Consider the following 25,301-nt stretch of genomic DNA (forward strand, 5'->3'; position numbering starts at 1 on the left):
GGACTCATTACGTCACCGCGGTGAAGCTGCAAAAGAGCAAACACTTAAGAAACATCTTCAAAACACCTCTCGCTTGAACACAGACTGACGGCTAGTTTACTAGTCGAGCAAAAGCGACGATCACAGTGTTTTTACCACGTTTCATTGATGCCGAGTTTGCCTTCTACTGTCACTGTCATGGCGAACAGCTCAACAGGTAAATTCTTGTTTGTATTTATTAGTGTACAAAGGTTTGAGGCCTACTCTCCAAGTACAATATCTATGCTTATAAATTCAACATGGACGTCAACATCGTAATTCATAATTTATGCGTAATGTGACATTACATCTGATGAGCGTGTGTAGGCTATTTTATCAGGGAAAATTTGGTTTTATATTTACAGATTTGGACTTTCTCCTTAATAATATAATTTCTGAAAAGTATTTTTTGTTCATTTTAAATAGTGAAATCACAATAACGTTAGCAGCAAATGATTATCAAAGTACAACATTGTTCACAGTCAAAATAGTGCTAATGCTGTTTCATGTCTTACTTACATGTGATTTCAGACCAAATAATCAAAGGTAAACATAAGGAACATGTCACAAGTCTTCACTGAACAAATGAGTGAATATAAAACCAACTTTAAGTTACCTCAATGGCTAATTTGAACATATTACAGACATCACAACCTTGCTTAAGTAGGAAGCCTCCATTTCTGGGGCATCAGGCGTCCACTATGAATATGTGGGAGATTCCAGGAGACATATTATATGTAATGTTGTCTGACTAAATAAAAGAAATGTGAAATTTAAATTAAAATAGGATGGTTATTTTATCCGGTTTACAACTGTACACTTGTAATATATAACCTTTTCCTTACAGGAGCTTGAATAATTTGACTTTTCAATAACTTTATATGATATTTAAATGGTCATTTTAAAATCTTTATGATATTTTAATGACAATTAACTGACCAAGAAACTAAAATCAGTTATGCTATATAGTAATACACAATTAATATGTCTAGTCATGCATTGCTAATATTGGTAACATTAACAATTAATAAAAACAAAAAATAATTATATTATAATATTAGTTTATGTTTTTATGTGATACGAGAATGCAATTATTAGATTTAATGTTTTGTCGTGTCTTTGTTTTTCTCAGTTGTTCAGAATAAAAAGTGGCAGGGATGTAACTCAGATGACATAAATATTTTCAATATAAGTATCATCATACAATGTTTATATAAGTGTTATTTATATGTTGTCTATATACAAATTATTTTGATCCGTGTATCTGGATCCAAACTGATTGGCCATTATTACATTTAACCCTTAACACACACACACACACACACATGCACACATTGTGAAATTATGTTTATTGTAAACTCTTTAATTTATTAAATTGAAAGAAAGTGAATATATTAACTTAAAATCTTTTTTTTGTCATTGTTTTCAGAAACGCAACCAAACAGGAAGAAGAATTGCCTTTGTGCATTCTTCAAAAATAAACGGCTGGCTTTACAGAAAGCCAGTCAGTGTCGACGTCGAGACTGTAAAGTATCTCCTTTACAGCCTCCGTCTGACACAGAACCACCGGGTCCACAGCCAGGCCCATCAACAGATAATCTTCAGCTTGGTCTGTCCAGCTTTGAGTCTCTGGCTGTAGACGATCAGACAGATCTTCAGTCTGGTCCGTCCGGCCTCAGGTCTCGAGCTGTAGACGATCAGCGTGATGTTCAGCCTGGTCCATCCAGCAATAAGCTAACCAACTTTGCAGAAAACAATCAAGAGCCAGCTGAAGGTGAGCTTGTCGTTTTTATGCAGTTTTTTTGTACTTGTGTCAAGTAACCCTATGTATATAGCATATGCTGCACTAATACTGTGACATTATGTTTATTGTTTAAAATTTAATACATTTTCAAGTTAAAGAAAGTGACTGTAGTAACTAGAAATCTTTTTTTTTGTCATTGTTTTCAGAAACACAACCAAACAGGAAGAAGAATAGCCTTTGTGCATTCTTCAAGAATAAATGGCTGGCTTTACAGAAAGCCAATCAGTGTCGACGTCGAGGCGGTAAAGTCTCTCCTTTACAGCCTCCGTCTGACACAGAACCACCGGGTCCACAGCCAGGCCCATCAACAGACGATCTTCAGCTTGATCTCTCCAGCAATAAAACAACAAACTTTGAAGCAAACAGAGCCACTGCAGAGCCAGCTGAAGGTGAGCCTTTTCATACTTGTGTCATGTAACCCTATGTACAGCCTATGATGTACAAATGCTGTGACATTATGTTTATTATTAAATATTTAATTAATTTTCAAGTTAAAGAAAGTGAATGTAGCAACTAGAAATCTTTTGTCTTTGTTTTCAGAAACACAACCAAACAGGAAGAAGAAAAGCCTTTGTGAATTCTTCAAAAAGAAATGGCTGGCTTTACAGAAAGCCAATCAGTGTCGACGTCGAGGCAATAAAGTATCTCTTTTACAGCCTCCGTCTGACACAGAACCAGTGGGTCCACAGCCAGGCCCATCCAATCTCAAGACAACATCTGCAGAAGATCAGCATGATCTTCAGTCTGCTCTGTCCAGCTTTGGGTCTCTGGCTGTAGACGATCAGGCTGATCTTCAGTCTTGTCTGTCCGGCCTTGAGCCTCTGGCTGTAGACATTCAGGCTGAACCTCAGCTTGGTCTGTCCAGCTTTGAGCCTCTGGCTGTAGACGATCAGGCTGATCTGCAGTCTAGTCCATCCAGCTTTGAGCCTCTGGCTGTTGAAGATCAGGCTGAACTGCAGTCTAGTACATCCAGCCTTGAGTCTCTGGCTGTTGAAGATCAGGCTGATCTGCAGTCTAGTCCATCCAGCCTTGAGTCTCTGGCTGTTGAAGATCAGGCTGATCTGCAGTCTAGTCCATCCAGCCTTAAGTCTCTGGCTGTTGAAGATCAGGCTGATCTGCACTCTAGTCCATTCACCCTTGAGCCTCTGGCTGTAGACGATCAGACTGATCTTAAGCTTGGTCTGTCCAGTTTTGAGTCTCTGGCTGTAGACGATCAGGCTGATCTGCAGTCTAGTCCATCCAGCCTTGAGCCTCTGGCTGTAGACGATCAGGCTGATCTGCAGTCTAGTCCATCCAGCCTTGAGCCTCTGGCTGTAGACGATCAGGCTGAACTTCAGCTTGGTCTGTCCAGCCTTGAGCCTCTGGCTGTAGACGATCAGACTGATCTTAAGCTTGGTCTGTCCAGTTTTGAGTCTCTGGCTGTAGACGATCAGGCTGATCTGCAGTCTAGTCCATCCAGCCTTGAGCCTCTGGCTGTAGACGATCAGCTTGATCTTAAGCTTGGTCTGTCCAGTTTTGAGCCTCAGGCTGTAGACGATCAGACTGATCTTAAGCTTAGTCTGTCCAGTTTTGAGCCTCAGGCTGTAGACGATCAGACTGATCTTCAGCTTGGTCTGTCCAGTTTTGAGCCTCTGGCTGTAGACGATCAGACTGATCTTAAGCTTGGTCTGTCCAGTTTTGAGCCTCTGGCTGTAGACGATCAGACTGATCTTAAGCTTGGTCAGTCCAGTTTTGAGTCTCTGGCTGTAGACGATCAGACTGATCTTCAGCTTGGTCTGTCCGGCCTTAAGTCTCTGGTAGTAGTCGATCAGTCTGATCTTTATCCTGGTCTTTCCAGCAATAAGTCAGCAAACTCTGATCCAAAACCAGCCAATCCAGAGCCAGATGAAGGTGAGCCTAATGTCATTTTATTGCTGTTTTTCAAACGTGTAAAGTAACCCTTTTAAGTCATGTATTTATTTATTCACAGTATTTTTGTTAGTTTCAAAATCCTAAAATCATTTTTGGTTGATAGTCTCTGTATATGACTTCTGATATTGAGTGATTGAGTGCCATTTTCTAACTTTTTTGTGTCTGGGGTTTCTAGAAAAAACAACAGATGTTGAGAAGAACAGAATCAATACATTCTTCAACAAAACGCGGCAGACTGTAAAACCTGTACTCAAAAAGAACAATGTGGTTAATCCACGGCCGGACACAGGTTCAGCTGCTGCAGAGCCAAATCCACACACTTCTGAGCCAGATCCACCTGCATCAGAGCCAGAACCACCCATTCCTGAGCCAGACTCACTTATCCCTGAGCCAGAACCACCCATTCCTGAGCCAGACTCACTTATCCCTGAGCCTGATTCACCCATTCCTGAGCCAGAACCACCTGTTCCTAAGCCAGACTCACCCATTCCCGAGCAAGTAGTTCGATTTCATCTGCAGGATCAAACTGACAATTCTTCAGACAAAGAATCTTCAGATGAAGAATCTTCAGAAGATTCCCAGCCTTGTTCGTCCAAGTTTGTTCGAGCACCTACCAAGCACAGACGTATTGGAGACAAAAGCTGGTTGAGAACCATCGCATCGCCGGGTCCAAATATCCGTGAGTGTTTTATCTTTTCTTGTTCGTTTACTGATGATTGTTCCTAGTTTCCATAGTACCTCTGTTTATTTATACCTGTTTATTTATGTGTAGTGTACAAATAGTCATGATCGAATTTGATTGATTTCCTAATTGCCTGTTAGAATATGATTGTAAAGAAAGTGGTTGTCGTCTTGTTTTTTTTCAAACTTGAGTTATATTTAGATGACAAATGTCTTATGTAAACACACTCAAACAGCCATTACGATTTAGTTTCAGACACAATTTACCACACCAGACCAAACTACTCAAGTATTTCAGGCTTAAGCCTTGGTCATATTGCACTAATCACCCCATAGACTTCCATTCAAACATGTCAATAAGTCAGACCAAAAACACAAACTTTGACTGGCGAATTTGCACTACGTGAACGTGTGAAACCAGTAGAAGATAAAAATCATCTTGTTTTATCTCTTCGTAGCTGAATTTTGCATGGTCAAACTGTAGTGCGATTGCGGCTTTATTTTAAAACTAGATTGTATAACTTATTTAAGAACTGTAGATTTATATCTGTAGAAGTTGGAACAAAACACTTCTGTATTCCATTTTTTGTTAAAAAGTATTAACATTTGTGCTTTTTTGCAGTTCCATTTTCTGCAGTATACGAAGTTGGAGAGAAGCTTGGAGAAGGAGGCTTTGGCGAAGTGTTTGTGGGGCTCCACAAGCTTAATCAACAACATGTAAAATACATATCAGCGCTTACATTTCAGTCATATGTTTCTAATTTCCAGAGTAAAAAGATTTCATTAGAGTTTACCCAACATCTCTTTTTTTTGTTTTTGCAGGTTGCCATCAAATTTGTGAAGAAGACAAGAGCAGACCGGTATATCAGAATAGTAAGTTGTCCGTGAACATATTGTATATATTTAAATGCAAATGATCTTAAATGCTAGTGACATTGAAAGATACCTAACCTTTTGTTCAACTATTTTCTCCAGCCTGGGCTTTCCAAGCCGCTGTTGGCAGAAGTGTCATTAAACCTGCTGCTGAATCAACAACCGATAAGCCCTTACATCGTTCACATGATAGACTGGTTTGATGAGGAACAACGCTACATACTCATCATGGAGTACCCGCAACCCTGCGTGAATCTGCTCAGCTTTATAACTCAGAACAAAACAAAGAGTGAATCTGAGGCACGTAGCATTTTGTACCAAGTGGTCCTCGGATGCAAGCACTGTCTCGACAGAGGTATCTTCCATCGGGACATCAAGTTAAACAACTGCGTGATCAACACCGAGACACACCAAGTCAAACTGATAGACTTTGGCTGTGGTGATCTCCTCAAGAGTGTCTATGTGGGTGGATTTACTGGTGAGTTGGGTTAGCTTTCATACAATGAGATGTGTTTACTGTGATACTAATATAATGGATATCTGAAAGTGGAAATGTTTGCTTAACCTGTCTATGTCTTGCATTTTTATGAACAGGAGGATGCTGTCCACCAGAGTATGTTGCGACCCTGGCATATCGGGCAGACCCAACAACGGCGTGGTCTCTGGGCTATCTGATGTACAAACTGATGTGTGGCACCTACCCCTTTAAATCACTGGAAGACATGAAGACAAACAGTCTGACTTTTCCATTGGGCCTATCCAGAGGTTAGAGAACACTATAGTACCAGTATCACAATGGCCGTAACACAGCAAACTTTCAAACTTGACACTGTCAGTAACTAACCAGCTCTCTTGTAAACACTTGCAGAATTCCAGGATTTGATCTCGGGGTGCCTGATTACTGATCCAAACAAAAGATCCACCGTAGATGACATCCTAAACCACGAGTGGTTTCAGCAAATGCCAGCAGCAGGAGTCAGGTATTGTTTCTTAGGAGATAATGACAGAAATCAATTTCTAAATCTAAACAGTGCTATCAAACATGAACCTTAACTTTTTCTTTTTCTATCCAGCACAACCTGCACGAAACGGACATGAAAGAGTCTTCAATCAAGCAAACTTATTGTAAAGGGATAGCTCAGCCTATTAATAAAGAAGAATGTTCTGAGGTCCTTGTTGTTTGTAATGTAAGTCAATAGTTACTGTTTCTGAGATGAAAAATAAACACAAAGAAATCCAAATAAACAGTGTCTCATTTCAAAGAAATTAATTCAAGTACTATTAGCTTTATACATGTGTGAGTTCATTTAAAATTGTTTTCACACTTGTCTTATTTAGTTCGGTTGAATCGCATTAGAGTTCGTTTTCCCTCTTGGTGCGGTTCGTTTGAGCAGTTGTGAGTGTAGCAATCGTACTCGAGTGCCACCAAAAGCGGACTAAAAAAAGCTCCTCCAGGAGGTCTCCGTACCCCTCAAATGAACCCTGGAGCGGTTCGCTTGTGGTGAGAACATGATCCGAACTAGAACAGATCCAACCTCAAAAAGGACTGCGGCTTTTTGGACTAATCCAGCTGCTGTAGTCCATTGTGCCGTGCATTATGGGATGTAGAGGAAAAATACTTGTTGACAGCGCTTTACCAATAATTTTAAACAGAAAGAGAGAGGGAAAAACATTACCTGATAGAGCGCTGGTAATATTTCCTGAAGATGACCATGTCGCAGTTTAGCTAAATTAATTCACGCCTCCTCACAAAGTGACTTGCGATGTGCATTCGCCGTTTGCAATGCATTTAAACATTTAAACAGCCGCAGCTGCGCTTCATTCTTCAAATGTATAGTTTGTCTAAATTAATGTATAAAAACTATATAGTACACTATGACCAGGGATACAATCAGCCAGTCAGTCGGCCCTCCATAGTGAAAAGCGCCACATTGTGTCTGCTGGTTTGTTTACTTGATGGAGATTGATACTGATCAGGATTGATACTGAATGGAGTTCCATTGCCATTTTCCAGCGCGTTAATTCTTACCAATCGAAAGCAGTTTAGGGAATGCATGTAATAACATCTGGCCAATGAGTGATGTGGATTTTGTCATATGACTGCATTTTGGTTTTTTTTGTTTTTTCAATTGGTTCAGACCAAATCAATCAGTGTGGTGTCAAAAGGACCCAAAAACGGCAGAAAAATGCATTTGTTGCCCTTGGTCAGGACTAAATGAACTGAACCACAGATGTGGAAGCACCCTTAATGTAATCTTACATTTTTATAGTGGTTGTCACATCCAGGATCCACATACTGTATAATAACACCCTGCTGCTGCAAACACATGTTACCCCTGTAGATCTATATACAGGTGGAGCTGGGGTGGAGGAGGAAAAAGATTGTTAGCTTTATACAAATGTGAGTTCATTTAAAAATGTAACTGTGCCTCTTAGGGTGCTTTCACACCTGTGGATCGATTCTTTTGTTCTGGAACAGGGATTAAATGGTTACAATGTTGCACTTTGTTCTTGGTATAGTTTGCTTTCACACAGCAAAGTTTCAACTACATAACCATAATGCACTGTGATATAGCCTGGTTGGTTAGTTCATTGGATTGTTTTGCTTTCTCACTACAACCGATTCGCTCCAGAGTTTGTTTCAATCCAGCCGAGACCACCTCATCCAGACAATCTCGGACCGATTGTTTTGGCACGGATCCGAGCGCGATTGCTGGATTCACACATGCCAAACGACCCGCTTACTGGGAAACCGTACCAGGTTCCGAAACAAAAGTCTAGGTTTGAAAGCACCCATAGTGTAATTTTGTATTTTATTGTGGTTGTCACGTCCAGGATCCACATATAATAACACACTACTGCTGCAAACACATGTATCCCCTGTAGCAGACCTATACACAGGTGGAGCTGGGGTGGAGGAGGGAAAAGATTGCCAGCACTAACAACAATCAGGCAACAGTGACAATCACCTGAACCAACTAGTTGATGACAAAGCAGAACTTTGTCATTCTGTCATGACAACTCTAGATTTAGTAGAATAATTAATATGTTTACGTCAATGTTTATGTGTTCTGTCTTGGCATCGTAGATCTTCTACTTGCTGTCAGGGAAAAACAATAGTACCTATAGGTAACTTCCATTACATGAATCAATAAGGACCTCAGATTTGGCTAAAATATCTTGGCTTGTGTGAGTAAACTAACAGCTAATTGACCTGATTTAGGATGAACAGTCCCTTTAAGGGTTCTGACACAGTCAGCAAACCTGAGTATTGCTTGGGCAACATCCTGGAGGTGGCCGCTAACAAAGAAGAAACAATGAATAAAAGTGCAAGATATGATGTGGATCACAATAAATGCTTCTCAATCAGTCATGATTCAGTTATTCTCAATCTTTATTTTTTATTTTGCCTGATCAATACTTGCATATTTCTGTTGTTTTTCTATACTACAAAATGTTTCTACAGTTTTATTAATGGTGATAGCTCCAAATTGAGGCTTTTGTCAGGTTAAGCTCACTTTAGTGTGCACTGAATAAAATGTTTAAACACACACACACACACACACACACACACACACACACACACACACACACACACACATCAACTATCTTTATGGTGAGTTCCCATAGACCTAATGATTTTAATAATGGACATTCTTATTTTGGGCAGCACAGTGGCTCAGTGGTTTCTAACAGGAAGGTCGCTGGTTCAAGTCCTGGCTGTCCACAGTTCAAAGACGTGGTATGGGTGAATTGGATTAACTAAATTGGTCGTTGTGTGTGAATGCGAGAGTATATGGGTGTTTCCCACACTGTAAAAAAGTTGACTCAACTTAAATTTTAAGGCAACAAACATAAGGACATTTTTGAGTTTGCTCAACTTAAATCGAGTCAAGTGTAGTAATTGGGTTGAAAGTTGAGTCAACTCAAAAATGTCCTGAAGTTTGTTGTCTTATAATTTTGAGTCAACTTCTTTTGTTTTTCACAGTGGGTTGTGGCTGGAAGGGCATCTGATGTGTAAAAGAAATGATGGAATAGTGTGGCATATACAGAAAGCCCCTGACACTGTGTGGGGTTAGAAAAACATGATTCATTTAGAAAAATGAATACTTAATGCGTATTTAACGCTCATAAAAGACCGTAACTTACCCATATTGGAGAATAATGAACCAATACTGCAATATTGACTTTGATTCATTTTTAAAATCAGCACTGTTCATCGCTGATTTACACTTGACACCAGGAGCCTCACATTTCAAGATAAAAACTACTTGTTTGCATTTTCCAAAACTTTAATCAAAGATGGCTGTGTTAAAATTAACCCCAACAGCATCACAGAGACGTCTATATGATGTTGGTATTTACATGTGGACTTTGTCTTTTCTCCTGACAGATATTAAACAAGTTTATAATACATCTTTATGATTATGATTTAGAATGTTTGGAAAACAGACCTTTAAAAGGGTTTATAAGATTACTGTAAAAAGCAGATGTTTCAGAGACCAAATGCTCTTTAAAATATGTCTTACAGATGTAACATTTGTGTGTGCCATATGGGTCAGTCATTATATAAAGAGTCAGAATTATTAGGCCCCCTGTTTATTTTTCCCCCATTTCTGTTTAACACAGCAGATATTTTCAACACATTTCTAAACATAATCATTTTAATAACTCATTTCTAATAACTGATTTGTTTTATCTTTGCCATAATGACAGTAAATAATATTTGACTAGACATTGTTCATGACACTTTTATTCAGCTTAAAGTGTCATTTAAAGGCTTAACTAGGTTAATTAGGTTAACTAGGCTGTTTATGGTAATTAGGCAAGTTTAAAAAAACAAGACTTTCTCCTCAAGAAAAAATATTATCAGACATACTGTGAAATTTTCCTTGCTCTGTTAAACATTATTGGGGAAATATATAAAAAAAGGGGCCAAATAATTCTGACTTCAACTGTATATTATTAGTTGAAGCCCTCGTGAACAATTAACCCCCCTGTATATTTTTCCCGCAATTTCTGTTTAACGAAGAGAAGATTTTTTCAAGACATTTCTAAACATCATGTTTTTAATAACTGACTGTACATAACATTTTACTAGATATTTTTTAATTTACAGTGTAAAAAAATCTGATGAATTAGTCCTGATGGCATGTCTTACAGATGTAACATTTGTGTGTGCAATATGGGTCAGTTATTTTATATATATATATATATATATATATATATATATATATATATATATATATATATATATATATATATATATATAGTTGAAGTCATTATTATTATTCCCCTTTGTTTATTTTTTTCTTCAATTTCTGTTTAACAGAGCAGATTTTTTCAACATATTTCTAAACATAATAGTTTTATTTAACTTATTTCTAATAACTGATTTATTTGATCTTTGCCATGATGACAGTAAATAATATTTGACTAGATATTGTTCAAGACACTTCTATTCAGCTTAAAGTGACATTTAAAGGCTTAACTAGGTTAATTAAGTTAACTAAGGCAGGCTAGGGTAATTAGGCAAGTTATTGTATAACGATGGTTTGTTCTGTAGACTATCGATAAAAATATAGCTTAAAGCTATATTAGCTTATAATTTTGTAATTAAAATGTTTTTTTTTTATTAAAAACTGTTTTTATTCTAGCCTAAATAAATTAAATAAGACTTTCTCCAGAAGAAAATATTATCAGACATACTGTGAAAATTTCCTTGCTCTGTTAAACATCATTGGGGAAATATTAAAAAAGAAAAAGAATTGGGGCAAATAATGGCCCGTTTACACTGTGTGGTACGGTACGGTATGGTACGGTTCGGTTCGGTTTGGTACGATTTATGGCCGTTACCACTGTCAATAAGCATACCGAACCAAACCGTACCGTACCACTTTTTCGGCATCCTTTCGAAAGGGTACCAAAACGAGAGAGGGTACCAAAAGGTGGTTACAGAGATATGTCATGATTTCGTGGAGCTATACAGAATGTAAATAAAGGATCTGCCATGTTGTAAGACAGCCAAGAGATTACATGGATATACTATATGCATATAATAACGAGCCATGGATGACCCGAGCTTAAACAAACCTTGTCGTCGTCTTAATGAACAGACACAAAGCTAAGAAGAAAAATCTGCCATGTCCTGTTGTTGCTTTACGAGACCGTCTAAAAGTGCAAGCGGTATTTGCTTTCTTACAGGAGCTCGCGATCGTGTCTATATTTGATATAGCAAACTTCTTGAGCTAATAATAATAACGTCCGCATGATTACTGAAGTGTCTCCGTCATCTGATCCATTCGGAAAGAAAAGGACAAGCGAGAGGGTGAAGCACTGGAAAAAAGGAGAAGTCTGGCAAAACACAGGAGCAAAAGTGTTTTAGCAACCTGAATCATGAACAAACTGCCATGTTTATCTTCAACTTTTGGACTATTATGAACTGGGAATGACAAAATTACTCTCTAACAGAGCTTACATGTGCTGGTAAAGATTACAGACATAGATGAGAGGTTTGCTCTGACTGTGGGCTATATTGCGTGTGTTTTTGAACTCAAATAAGTACTAATGTATGATGTGTGCAGTTTTCCTGTAATTAATAATATATCAAAGACTGTAAGGGGCTGTATGTGTTCATATTTGTTGCATTTATTAATTTATTATATATAATTACAGACGTTACAGTAGGTTATTTCGCACTGTCATTGATCTGCAGTTATAATCAAATCCTGTTCATAGAAAAGTTAGTAATAAACATTTATAAACAAGTATTTATGTGTATGAAGCATCTGTTTTGTGAGAAGTGTTTCTCATATGATATGTAAACGACCCATACAGCTTTACTGTAGACATTTATTCGAGCAAGCATGACGTCGACTTAAACTTTATGTTGTACACCACGCCCACCAAAAGGGTACCCTTTGTGGTGGAAACGCAAGCCTGATAAAGGTGACCCGTACCCACCCGAACCGTATCGTACTGTACCAGTCAGTGGAAACGAGCCAAAAAGCTGCACGCTTTGTGGATAAAAAAAAATAATTTTGGTACACTGACAATACAAGAATAATCAGACGGACAGTGAAAGTGGATTATTTTGCACCACGGAAAGGATTGCTACTGTAGAAAACATCGCATAAATTTGAAAAACCAAATGTTTCAAATTTATCTAAAACGCCAAACCACATAAGACAGCAATCTACAGCTGAAACATTTCCTTAAAAAACGGTCAATTAGGCCTTATATGGTAATGACAGTAGACAAAAAAAAAACACTTTCAAACAGGCTTCTCGTACAGTGTGTACACAATATACGTCACACCCATTCACACACCCCGCCTCATATCAAAAACGTCTGATGCTGATTGGCCGACACCTGCGTGTCTTTAAAAGTCGTGTGGCTAGGCTAACGAGTTAGGCCAAAGGTAAATATTAACACGTACGAAAACATTCGAATAAGCTAAAAGATCAAAACTATGCAAAGTTCACCACCGTCCGTGCAACATGTACCATTTTCAAATAAAAACTATAATATAAAACCCGCATACGTTAAAATGGGAAACCAGCAGTTGGTTACTTTAATGGAGGTGTAACGGTTAGCTCCCCGGAGCTAGAAACTTTATCAAAACATTGACAAATCCATTTTAAACAGCAGACTCTAACGAAAATAAACAAATATAGAACATTAGAGTAGGTAATTTAAAAATACTTACTAACTTTGTCCAACAAAACCCTAATGACTTCTTCTTATTATTATTTTGAGTTTTATTGGCAGTTAGCATACAAACTTTTTTATATATATATATATATATATATATATTCCTACACCACTTATATCTTTATGTCTAAATCCTTTTATCTAATTTAGACATTTAAAAATTTTATACAGTCCTCATCTGACTTGTTTTTTAGTATTTTAATCAAATTAAAATTTGTATTGATTCTTTTTTAATTTAAAATAAACACTTTCCTTTCCCTATTGTACTTTGGACACTTCTTAATAACATGCTCCACGGTTTCTTCTTGCCCACAAAAATCACATCTTCCTGTCTGATGTTAATTCATTTTGTACAATGTACTGTTAAGTCCTGAGTCAAAAATCGAATTCTTGATATTATGCTCTCTTTCCTCCTACTTCTACTCGTTATTCTTCCTTTATCCACATTTCTTTGAATATTAAACAACCACCTCCCATTTTTCCTTTCTCCCATTGTTTTTGCCACCCACTTTTTAAAATTTGCTTAATTAAAACCTTTATCTCACTTTTACTATATTTTATTTCCATGTCTGTAATTGATTTCCTTGTAGCTTCTTTAATCTGCCAACTCATTCCCTGTTATTCCGCTACGAGTTTCTAATCCCATCAACTGAATGTGATTTATTGTTTGCAATATCTCGATCAATATATCCTTTCTGCTTTCAGAATGTCCACTCTCTAATGTCATCAGTGAGTAATTTAAGTCGAACATACCAATGCTCCTAACCGTCTGTTTTCCTCAACCCATTGAAGTGCCATTAGTAATGCCACCATTTCTCCAGTATACACTGAAAGGTCATCTGATATTCTTTTAATAACTTTAATTCTAAAATCTATTACTGTGTATGCTACCCCCACTCTGTTTCCTCTATCTTTAGATGCTTCTGTATATATTAAAACATGATTAAAATATTTGTCTTTAATATATGTTTGCACCATTTGAATATTAAAATTGCCCTCCGCACTCTTATCTCTTATCTTTACCAGTGATGTATCAACAATGGGTTTTGGTAGTAACCATTCAGGAGTATTTGACCATGGAACCCTAATAACTTCCCTTAACCTTCGTATAGATGTTTAGCTAACAACAGACGCTACTCCTGACAAAACCCTATTAGCACTCGGACTCTGCGCATGCGCTCACAGGATTTGTTTACAATTATTAAACGTTTAGAGTCAGCCAGAGATGGCGTTTATCGTGTACTACATAGCATACGTTTATGGCAGCACATCACCTCAAATACTTTTTATTTTTTGATTAGGTTCATTTTACAACATCATGGCTGCAACAGCCACAATATAACAGGAGTGTCTAAAAAGCTCCCAGCACCAAGCCTTGCACCACTAGTTAGAATCTGTAGTTGAATTCAGAATTATTAGCCCCCCTTTGATTTTTGTTTTCTTTTTTAAATATTTCCCAAAATTATGTTTAACAGAGCAAGAAAATTTTCACAGTATGTCTGATAATATTTTCTTAGTCTTATTTGTTTTATTTCGGCTAGAATGAAAGCAGTTTTCATTTTTTTAAATGCCAATTTAAGGTAAATATTATTAGCCCCTTAAACCAAAATTTTTTTTTATGACAGAACAAACCATTTTTACAGAATGACTTGCCTATTTACCCTAACCTGCCTAGTTAACCTAATTAACCTAAATAAGCCTTTAAATGTCACTTTAAGTTGTATAGAAGTGTCTAGAAAAATCTAGTCAACTATTATTGACTCATGGCAAAGATAAAAATATATCAGTTATTAGAAATAAGTTATTAAAACTACTATGATTAGAAATGTGTTGAAAAAAATCTCTCTGTTAAACCGAATTTGGGAAAAAAAAAAACAGGGGGCTAATAATTCTGACTTTAACTTATATAAAAATATATTATGTAATACATGACATGTAAACTAATCATTCTAACAATAATAATAAAATAAATTTATAAAATAAATATTTGATACTGGCCACACAATTTAAGTAAAAAAAAAAACAAACAAAAAAAAAACAGGTTATACTTTGTGCTTTTTCTCAATGTCGAGAGAGAGCCACACACCAGATGGCCTCACTAACTCGTTTAGTTCTCTAGACATGCGGTACAGGTGAATTGGGTTGGCTAAATTGTCCGTAGTGCGTGAATGTGAGTGTGGATGTTACCCAGAGATGGGTTGCGGCTGGAAGGGCATCCGCTGCGTAAAAACTTGCTGGATAAGTTGGCAGTTCATTCCGCTGTGGCGACATCAGATTAATAAAGGGACTAAGCCGACAAGAAAATTAATGAAATACTTAGGTGATGTATTTTTCTGTTAAAAAAATTTAACTTGGTTTGGAATTTTTTTAAATAAAAAAATAAATAAAATAAGATCAATATCATTAGCCCACTTTCATTTTTTCCTTTTTGGTTTGCCTACAGAACAAACCACTATCCAATAACGAGATTAATTATCCTAATTTGCCTGGTTAACATAATAACTTATTACGTAAATTGCTCTATAGTATCTTAAACACATTATTGGAAAAATAGTATGTACTCTCACCATGGCAAAGCAGGAACATATGAAAATCTTTTAATATCAAATGGGCGTAACTATTTGATAAAGCATTGCTTATTAAAACGTTTCAGTAAAAAGTGAATTTCAAACTTTTATTTGTGAAAAGACAGAACATTCATTCCTTCATTTTCTTTTCGGCTTAGTTCCTTTATTAAACTGGGGTCCCCACAGTGGAATGAACTGCCAACTTATCCAGCATATGTTTTTTTACACAGCGGATGCCCTTCCAGCTGTAACCCACAGGGAAAGAGAAGACAGAAAAAATTAATTTATTATTTTTAACCCAATATTTCTCTTAAATTATGCAAACTTTTTTTATGGAAATTTCATTGATTAAAATTTTTATCCATTCATAAAAATATGTAAATTTCTAAAGGTTTTGAAAGTACAATAAATGTTTACAATGTGAATGCTACAGTCCGCATTATCCGATTTCTTTTAAGAAGAGAAGAAATATAAAAAATCAGAATTGACTCTACAATAAACAGGAATACAAGTAGGATATTAACTCAATATAAAATAGTTGTATAGAAGATAACAAAAATAAAAAGACATGATGACAGCAACAATAAAACAGACGTAATATACAAGTAATAAAAAAAGAATTTTAAAAAATGAACTTAGTGGAAGAAGCATGAGGGTTTCATATTTCTATCTGCTTGCCATTTTTAGTTATTAGATAAACATACGGCTTTAAGCAGTGTCAATTTTTATTAAGAAGTTTTCAGGGGAAAAACTTAAGAACCTATTGTGTATTAATAAAAATGACATTTTTAATGTGATTTATGTTCTGTTAAATGCTTTTTGTGTTGCTTGTTTTTTGTGATATATGTGATGTGAACGCTGATATGGTTGGGTACTGTGAAGTCAAAGAAAAAAATTCTACTTGTGGACAATTAAAAAGTAAAGTAAAAACATTTGCCATTCAATAATAATAATAATATTAATAATAATAATAATAAAGTAAATTTAACACATTTTTAAATAATAATAATAGCTTAATAGATATTACATTACTATATAAATATAATACAATATAGTATCATATATATTATTATTTCGTTTTTATTTTCCGGTTTGAGTATCCTATAGCACATCATGTATTTTAACTGAAGAGTTGTTTTATTGATGACGATTTATTCAAATAATTCTGTAAAACCCAAGCATAAACTTTGGGAGATTTTACATGTAAAAATTTAAACATTTTAGATTCCTTTAGGTGACTTTAAATGTCAGAACTGTCCGTGATATTTCAAATAATAACATCAACCGCATTATTCGAAATTCGTTCTAAAGATTCCATGGACTCATTACGTCACCGCGGTGAAGCTGCAAAAGAGCAAACACTTAAGAAACATCTTCAAAACACCTCTCGCTTGAACACAGACTGACGGCTAGTTTACTAGTCGAGCAAAAGCGACGATCACAGTGTTTTTACCACGTTTCATTGATGCCGAGTTTGCCTTCTACTGTCACTGTCATGGCGAACAGCTCAACAGGTAAATTCTTGTTTGTATTTATTAGTGTACAAAGGTTTGAGGCCTACTCTCCAAGTACAATATCTATGCTTATAAATTCAACATGGACGTCAACATCGTAATTCATAATTTATGCGTAATGTGACATTACATCTGATGAGCGTGTGTAGGCTATTTTATCAGGGAAAATTTGGTTTTATATTTACAGATTTGGACTTTCTCCTTAATAATATAATTTCTGAAAAGTATTTTTTGTTCATTTTAAATAGTGAAATCACAATAACGTTAGCAGCAAATGATTATCAAAGTACAACATTGTTCACAGTCAAAATAGTGCTAATGCTGTTTAATGTCTTACTTACATGTGATTTCAGACCAAATAATCAAAGGTAAACATAAGGAACATGTCACAAGTCTTCACTGAACAAATGAGCGAATATAAAACCAACTTTAAGTTACCTCAATGGCTAATTTGAACATATTACAGACATCACAACCTTGCTTTAAGTAGGAAGCCTCCATTTCTGGGGCATCAGGCGTCCACTATGAATATGTGGGAGATTCCAGGAGACATATTATATGTAATATTGTCTGACTAAATAAAAGAAATGTGAAATTAAAATTAAAATAGGATGGTTATTTTATCCGGTTTACAACTGTACACTTGTAATATATAGCCTTTTCCTTACAGGAGCTTGAATAATTTGACTTTTCAATAACTTTATATGATATTTAAATGGTCATTTTAAAATCTTTATGATATTTTAATGACAATTAACTGACCAAGAAACTAAAATCAGTTATGCTATATAGTAATACACAATTAATATGTCTAGTCATGCATTGCTAATATTGGTAACATTAACAATTAATAAAAACAAAAAATAATTATATTATAATATTAGTTTCTGTTTTTATGTGATACAAGAAAGCAATTAGTAGATTTAATGTATTGTCGTGTCTTTGTTTTTCTCAGTTGTTTAAAATAAAAAGTGGCAGGGATGTAACTCAGATGACATAAATATTTTCAATATAAGTATCATCATACGATGTTTAGATAAGTGTTATTTATATGTTGTCTATATACAAATTATTTTGATCCGTGTATCTGGATCCAAACTGATTGCCCATTATTACATTTAACCCTTAACACACACACACACACACACGCACACATTGTGAAATTATGTTTATTGTAAACTCTTTAATTTATTAAATTGAAAGAAAGTGAATATATTAACTTAAAATCTTTTTTTTGTCATTGTTTTCAGAAACGCAACCAAACAGGAAGAAGAATTGCCTTTGTGCATTCTTCAAAAATAAACGTCTGGCTTTACAGAAAGCCAATCAGTGTCGACGTCGAGACTGTAAAGTATCTCCTTTACAGCCTCCGTCTGACACAGAACCACCGGGTCCACAGCCAGGCCCATCAACAGATAATCTTCAGCTTGGTCTGTCCAGCTTTGAGTCTCTGGCTGTAGACGATCAGACAGATCTTCAGTCTGGTCCGTCCGGCCTCAGGTCTCGAGCTGTAGACGATCAGCGTGATGTTCAGCCTGGTCCATCCAGCAATAAGCTAACCAACTTTGAAGAAAACAATCCAGAGCCAGCTGAAGGTGAACTTGTCGTTTTTATGCAGTTTTTTTGTACTTGTGTCAAGTAACCCTATGTATATAGCATATGCTGCACTAATACTGTGACATTATGTTTATTGTTTAAAATGTAATAAATTTTCAAGTTAAAGAAAGTGACTGTAGTAACTAGAAATCTTTTTTTTGTCATTGTTTTCAGAAACACAACCAAACAGGAAGAAGAATAGCCTTTGTGCATTCTTCAAGAATAAATGGCTGGCTTTACACAAAGCCAATCAGTGTCGACGTCGAGGCGGTAAAGTCTCTCCTTTACAGCCTCCGTCTGACACAGAACCACCGGGTCCACAGCCAGGCCCATCAACAGACGATCTTCAGCTTGGTTTCTCCAGCAATAAGACAACAAACTTTGGAGCAAACAGAGCCACTGCAGAGCCAGCTGAAGGTGAGCCTTTTCATATGTGTGTCAAGTAACCCTATGTATAGCCTATGATGTACAAATGCTGTGACATTATGTTTATTATTAAATATTTAATTAATTTTCAAGTTAAAGAAAGTGAATGTAGTAACTAGAATTCTTTTGTCTTTGTTTTCAGAAACACAACCAAACAGGAAGAAGAAAAGCCTTTGTGAATTCTTCAAAAAGAAATGGCTGGCTTTACAGAAAGCCAATCAGTGTCGACGTCGAGGCAATGAAGTATCTCTTTTACAGCCTCCGTCTGACACAGAACCAGTGGGTCCACAGCCAGGCCCATCCAACCTCAAGACAACATCTGCAGAAGATCAGCATGATCTTCAGTCTGCTCTGTCCAGCTTTGGGTCTCTGGCTGTAGACGATCAGGCTGATCTTCAGTCTTGTCTGTCCGGCCTTGAGCCTCTGGCTGTAGACATTCAGGCTGAACCTCAGCTTGGTCTGTCCAGCTTTGAGCCTCTGGCTGTTGGAGATCAGGCTGATCTGCAGTCTAGTCCATTCAGCCTTGAGCCTCTGGCTGTAGACGATCAGGCTGAACTTCAGCTTGGTCTGTCCGGCCTTGAGCCTCTGGCTGTAGACGATCAGACTGATCTTAAGCTTGGTCTGTCCAGTTTTGAGCCTCTGGCTGTAGACGATCAGACTGATCTTAAGCTTGGTCTGTCCAGTTTTGAGCCTCTGGCTGTAGACGATCAGACTGATCTTAAGCTTGGTCTGTCCAGTTTTGAGTCTCTGGCTGTAGACGATCAGACTGATCTTCAGCTTGGTCTGTCCGGCCTTAAGTCTCTGGTAGTAGTCGATCAGTCTGATCTTTATCCTGGTCTTTCCAGCAATAAGCCAGCAAACTCTGATCCAAAACCAGACAATCCAGAGCCAGATGAAGGTGAGCCTAATGTCATTTTATTGCTGTTTTTCAAACGTGTAAAGTAACCTTTTTAAGTCATGTATTTATTTATTCACAGTATTTTTGTTAGTTTCAAAATCATAAAATCATTTTTGGTTGATAGTCTCTGTATATGACTTCTGATATTGAGTGCCATTTTCTAACTTTTTTTTTGTGTCTGGGGTTTCTAGAAAAAACAACAGATGTTGAGAAGAACAGGATCAATACATTCTTCAACAAAACGTGGCAGACTGTGAAACCTGTACTCAAAAAGAACAATGTGGTTAATCCACGGCCAGACACAGTTTCAGCTGCTGCAGAGCCAAATCCACACACTTCTGAGCCAAATCCACCTGCATCAGAGCCAGAATCACCCATTCCTGAGCCAGACTCACTTATCCCTGAGCCAGAACCACCCATTCCTGAGCCAGACTCACTTATCCCTAAGCCTGACTTGCCCATTCCTGAGCCAGACTCGCCCATTCCTGAGCCTGATTCACCTATTCCTGAGCCAGAACCACCTGCATCAGAGCCAGAACTCCCCATTCCTGAGCCTGATTTACCCATTCCTGAGCCAGACTCACTTATCCCTGAGCCTGACTCGCCCATTCTTGAGCCAGAACCACCTATTCCTAAGCCAGACTCACCCATTCCTGAGCAAGTAGTTCAAATACATCTGCAGGATCAAACTGACAATTCTTCAGACAAAGAATCTTCAGATGAAGAATCTTCAGAAGATTCCCAGCCTTGTTTGTCTAAGTTTGTTCGAGCACCTACTAAGCACAGACGTATTGGAGACAAAAGCTGGTTGAGAACCATCGCATCGCCGGGTCCAAATATCCGTGAGTGTTTTATCTTTTCTTGTTCGTTTACTGATGATTCTTCCTAGTTTCCATAGTACCTCTGTTTATTTATACCTGTTTATATGTGTATACTGTACAAATAATCTTGATCGAATTTGATTGATTTCCTAATTGTCTGTTAGAATATGATTGTAAAGAAAGTGATTGTCATCTTGTTTTTTTTTTCAAACTTGAGTTATATTTAGATGACAAATGTCTTACGTAAACACACTCAAACAGCCATTACGATTTAGTTTCAGACACAATTTACCACACCAGACCAAACTACTCAAGTATTTCAGGCTTCAGCCATGGTCAAATTGCACTATTCATCCCATAGACTTCCATTCAAACATGTCAACAAGTCAGACCAAAAACACAAACTTTGACTGGCGAATTTGCACTACGTGAACGTGTGAAACCAGTAGAAGATAAAAATCATCTTGTTTTATCTCTTCGTAGCTGAATTTTGCATGGTCAAACTGTAGTGCGATTGCGGCTTTATTTTAAAACTAGATTGTATAACTTATTTAAGAACTGTAGATTTATATCTGTAGAAGTTGGAAAAAAACACTTCTGTATTCCATTTTTTGTTGAAAAGTATTAACATTTGTGTTTTTTTGCAGTTCCATTTTCTGCAGTATACGAAGTTGGAGAGAAGCTTGGAGAAGGAGGCTTTGGCGAAGTGTTTGTGGGGCTCCACAAACTTAATCAACAACAGGTAAAATACATATCAGCGCTTACATTTCAGTCCATATGTTTCTAATTTCCAGAGTGAAAAGATTTCATTAGAGTTTACCCAACATCTCTTTTTTTTGTTTTTGCAGGTTGCCATCAAATTTGTGAAGAAGACAAGAGCAGACCGGTATATCAGAATAGTAAGTTGTCCGTGAACATATTGTATATATTAAAATGCAAATGATCTTAAATGCTAGTGACATTGAAAGATACCTAACCTTTTGTTCAACTATTTTCTCCAGCCTGGGCTTTCCAAGCCGCTGTTGGCAGAAGTGTCATTAAACCTGCTGCTGAATCAACAACCGATAAGCCCTTACATCGTTCACATGATAGACTGGTTTGATGAGGAACAACGCTACATACTCATCATGGAGTACCCGCAACCCTGCGTGAATCTGCTCAGCTTTATAACTCAGAACAAAACAAAGAGTGAATCTGAGGCACGTAGCATTTTGTACCAAGTGGTCCTCGGATGCAAGCACTGTCTCGACAGAGGTATCTTCCATCGGGACATCAAGTTAAACAACTGCGTGATCAACACAGAGACACACCAAGTCAAACTGATAGACTTTGGCTGTGGAGATCTCCTCAAGAGTGTCTATGTGGGTGGATTTACTGGTGAGTTGGGTTAGCTTTCATACAATGAGATGTGTTTACTGTGATACTAATATAATGGATATCTGAAAGTGGAAATGTTTGCTTAACCTGTCTATGTCTTGCATTTTTATGAACAGGAGGATGCTGTCCACCAGAGTATGTTGCGACCCTGGCATATCGGGCAGACCCAACAACGGCGTGGTCTCTGGGCTATCTGATGTACAAACTGATGTGTGGCACCTACCCCTTTAAATCACTGGAAGACATGAAGACAAACAGTCTGACTTTTCCATTGGGCCTATCCAGAGGTTAGAGAACACTATAGTACCAGTATCACAATGGCCGTAACACAGCAAACTTTCAAACTTGACACTGTCAGTAACTAACCAGCTCTCTTGTAAACACTTGCAGAATTCCAGGATTTGATCTCGGGGTGCCTGATTACTGATCCAAACAAAAGATCCACCGTAGATGACATCCTAAACCACGAGTGGTTTCAGCAAATGCCAGCAGCAGGAGTCAGGTATTGTTTCTTAGGAGATAATGACAGAAATCAATTTCTAAATCTAAACAGTGCTATCAAACATGAACCTTAACTTTTTCTTTTTCTATCCAGCACAACCTGCACGAAACGGACATGAAAGAGTCTTCAATCAAGCAAACTTATTGTAAAGGGATAGCTCAGCCTATTAATAAAGAAGAATGTTCTGAGGTCCTTGTTGTTTGTAATGTAAGCCAATAGTTACTGTTTCTGAGATGAAAAATAAACACAAAGAAATCCAAATAAACAGTGTCTCATTTCAAAGAAATTAATTCAAGTACTATTAGCTTTATACATGTGTGAGTTCATTTAAAATTGTTTTTACACCTGTCTTATTTAGTTTGGCTAAATCGCATTAGAGTTCGTTTTCCCTCTTGGTGCGGTTCGTTTGAGCAGTTGTGAGTGTAGCAATCGTACTCGAGTGCCACCAAAAGCGGACTAAAAAAAGCTCCTCAAGGAGGTCTCCGTACCCCTCAAATGAACCCTGGAGCGGTTCGCTTGTGGTGAGAACATGATCCGAACTAGAACAGATCCAACCTCAAAAAGGACTGCGGCTTTTTGGACTAATCCAGCTGCTGTAGTCCATTGCCCCGTGCATTATGGGATGTAGAGGAAAAATACTTGTTGACAGCGCTTTACCAATAATTTTACACAGAAAGAGAGAGGGAAAAACATTACCTGATAGAGCGCTGGTAATATTTCCTGAAGATGACTATGTCGCAGTTTAGCTAAATTAATTCACGCCTCCTCACAAAGTGACTTGCGATGTGTATTCGCCGTTTGCAATGCATTTAAACATTGTTTTCCAGCCGAAGCTGCGCTTCATTCTTCAAATGTATAGTTTGTCTAAATTAATGTATAAAAACTATATAGTACACTATGACCAGGGATACAATCAGCCAGTCAGTCGGCCCTCCATAGTGAAAAGCGTCATTTTGTGTCTGCTGGTTTGTTTACTTGCGGGAGTTACATTGCCATTTTCCTGCACGTTAATTCTGACCAATCGAAAGCAGTTTAGGATATGCATGTAATAACATCTGGCCAATGAGTGATGTGGATTTTGTCATATGACTGCATTTTGTTTTGTTTTTTTTTTCAATTGGTTCAGACCAAATCAATCAGTGTGGTGTCAAAAGGACCTAAAAACGGCAGAAAAATGCTCCACTCAGTCCACTGTATCATTTGTTGCCCTTGGTCAGGACCAAATGAACTGAACCACAGATGTGGAAGCACCCTTAGTGTAATCTTACATTTTTATTGTGGTTGTCACATCCAGGATCCACATACTGTATAATAACACCCTGCTGCTGCAAACACATGTAACCCCTGTAGCAGATCTATATACAGGTGGAGCTGGGGTGGAGGAGGGAAAAGATTGTTAGCTTTATACAAATTTGAGTTCATTTAAAAATGTAACTGTGCCTCTTAGGGTGCTTTCACACCTGTGGATCGATTCTTTTGTTCAGGAACAGGGATTAAATGGTTACAATGTTGCACTTTGTTCTTGGTATAGTTTGCTTTCACACAGCAAAGTTTCAACTACATAACCATAATGCACTGTGATATAGCCTGGTTGGTTAGTTCATTGGATTGTTTTGCTTTCTCACTACAACCGATTCGCTCCAGAGTTTGTTTCAATCGAGCCGAGACCACCTCATCCAGACGATCTCGGACCGATTATTTGGCACGGATCCGAGCGCGATTGCTGGATTCACACATGCCAAACGAACCGCGCTAACTGGGAAAACGTACCAGGTTCCGAAACAAAAGTCTAGGTTAAAAGCACCCATAGTGTAATTTTGTATTTTATTGTGGTTGTCACGTCCAGGATCCACATATAATAACACACTACTGCTGCAAACACATGTATCCCCTGTAGCAGACCTATACACAGGTGGAGCTGGGGTGGAGGAGGGAAAAGATTGCCAGCACTAACAACAATCAGGCAACAGTGACAATCACCTGAACCAACTAGTTGATGACAAAGCAGAACTTTGTCATTCTGTCATGACAACTCTAGATTTAGTAGAATAATTAATATGTTTACGTCAATGTTTATGTGTTCTGTCTTGGCATCGTAGATCTTCTACTTGCTGTCAGGGAAAAACAATAGTAACTATTGGTAACTTCCGTTACATGAATCAATAAGGACCTTAGATTTGGCTAAAATATCTTGGCTTGTGTGAGTAAACTAACAGCTAATTGACCTGATTTAGGATGAACGATCCCTTTAAGGGTTCTGACACAGTCAGCAAACCTGAGTATTGCTTGGGCAACATCCTGGAGGTGCCCGCTAACAAAGAAGAAACAATGAATAAAAGTGCAAAATATGATGTGGATCACAATAAATGCTTCTCAATCAGTCATGATTCAGTTATTCTCAATCTTTATTTTTTATTTTGCCTGATCAATACTTGCATATTTCTGTTGTTTTTCTATACTACAAAATGTTTCTACAATTTTATTAATGGTGATAGCTCCAAATTGAGGCTTTTGCCAGGTTTAGCTCACTTTAGTGTGCACTGAATAAAATGTTTAAACACACACACACACACACACGTCAACTATCTTTATGGTGAGTT

The 25,301-nt window shown here is 37.3% G+C and overlaps 1 protein-coding gene across 1 annotated transcript; it reads left to right on the plus strand.

The window, feature by feature from the left end:
• Window positions 1-25,087, plus strand: LOC137487769 (uncharacterized). The gene is made up of 21 exons (XM_068213773.2): window positions 1-196; window positions 1,448-1,792; window positions 1,969-2,211; window positions 2,363-3,712; window positions 3,909-4,412; window positions 5,037-5,131; window positions 5,237-5,287; window positions 5,390-5,765; window positions 5,882-6,052; window positions 6,156-6,267; window positions 9,276-9,361; window positions 18,332-18,676; window positions 18,852-19,094; window positions 19,246-20,001; window positions 20,193-20,843; window positions 21,470-21,564; window positions 21,671-21,721; window positions 21,824-22,199; window positions 22,316-22,486; window positions 22,590-22,701; window positions 22,795-25,087. The coding sequence occupies exons 1-21, from the start codon at window positions 148-150 to the stop codon at window positions 22,817-22,819; spliced, it is 6,207 nt and encodes a 2,068-aa protein (XP_068069874.2). The 5' UTR covers window positions 1-147; the 3' UTR covers window positions 22,820-25,087.
• The last annotated feature ends 214 nt before the right edge of the window (window positions 25,088-25,301 follow it).

Source organism: Danio rerio, chromosome 2 (genome assembly GCF_049306965.1).
Source record: "Danio rerio strain Tuebingen ecotype United States chromosome 2, GRCz12tu, whole genome shotgun sequence".
Classification (NCBI taxonomy): domain Eukaryota; kingdom Metazoa; phylum Chordata; class Actinopteri; order Cypriniformes; family Danionidae; genus Danio; species Danio rerio.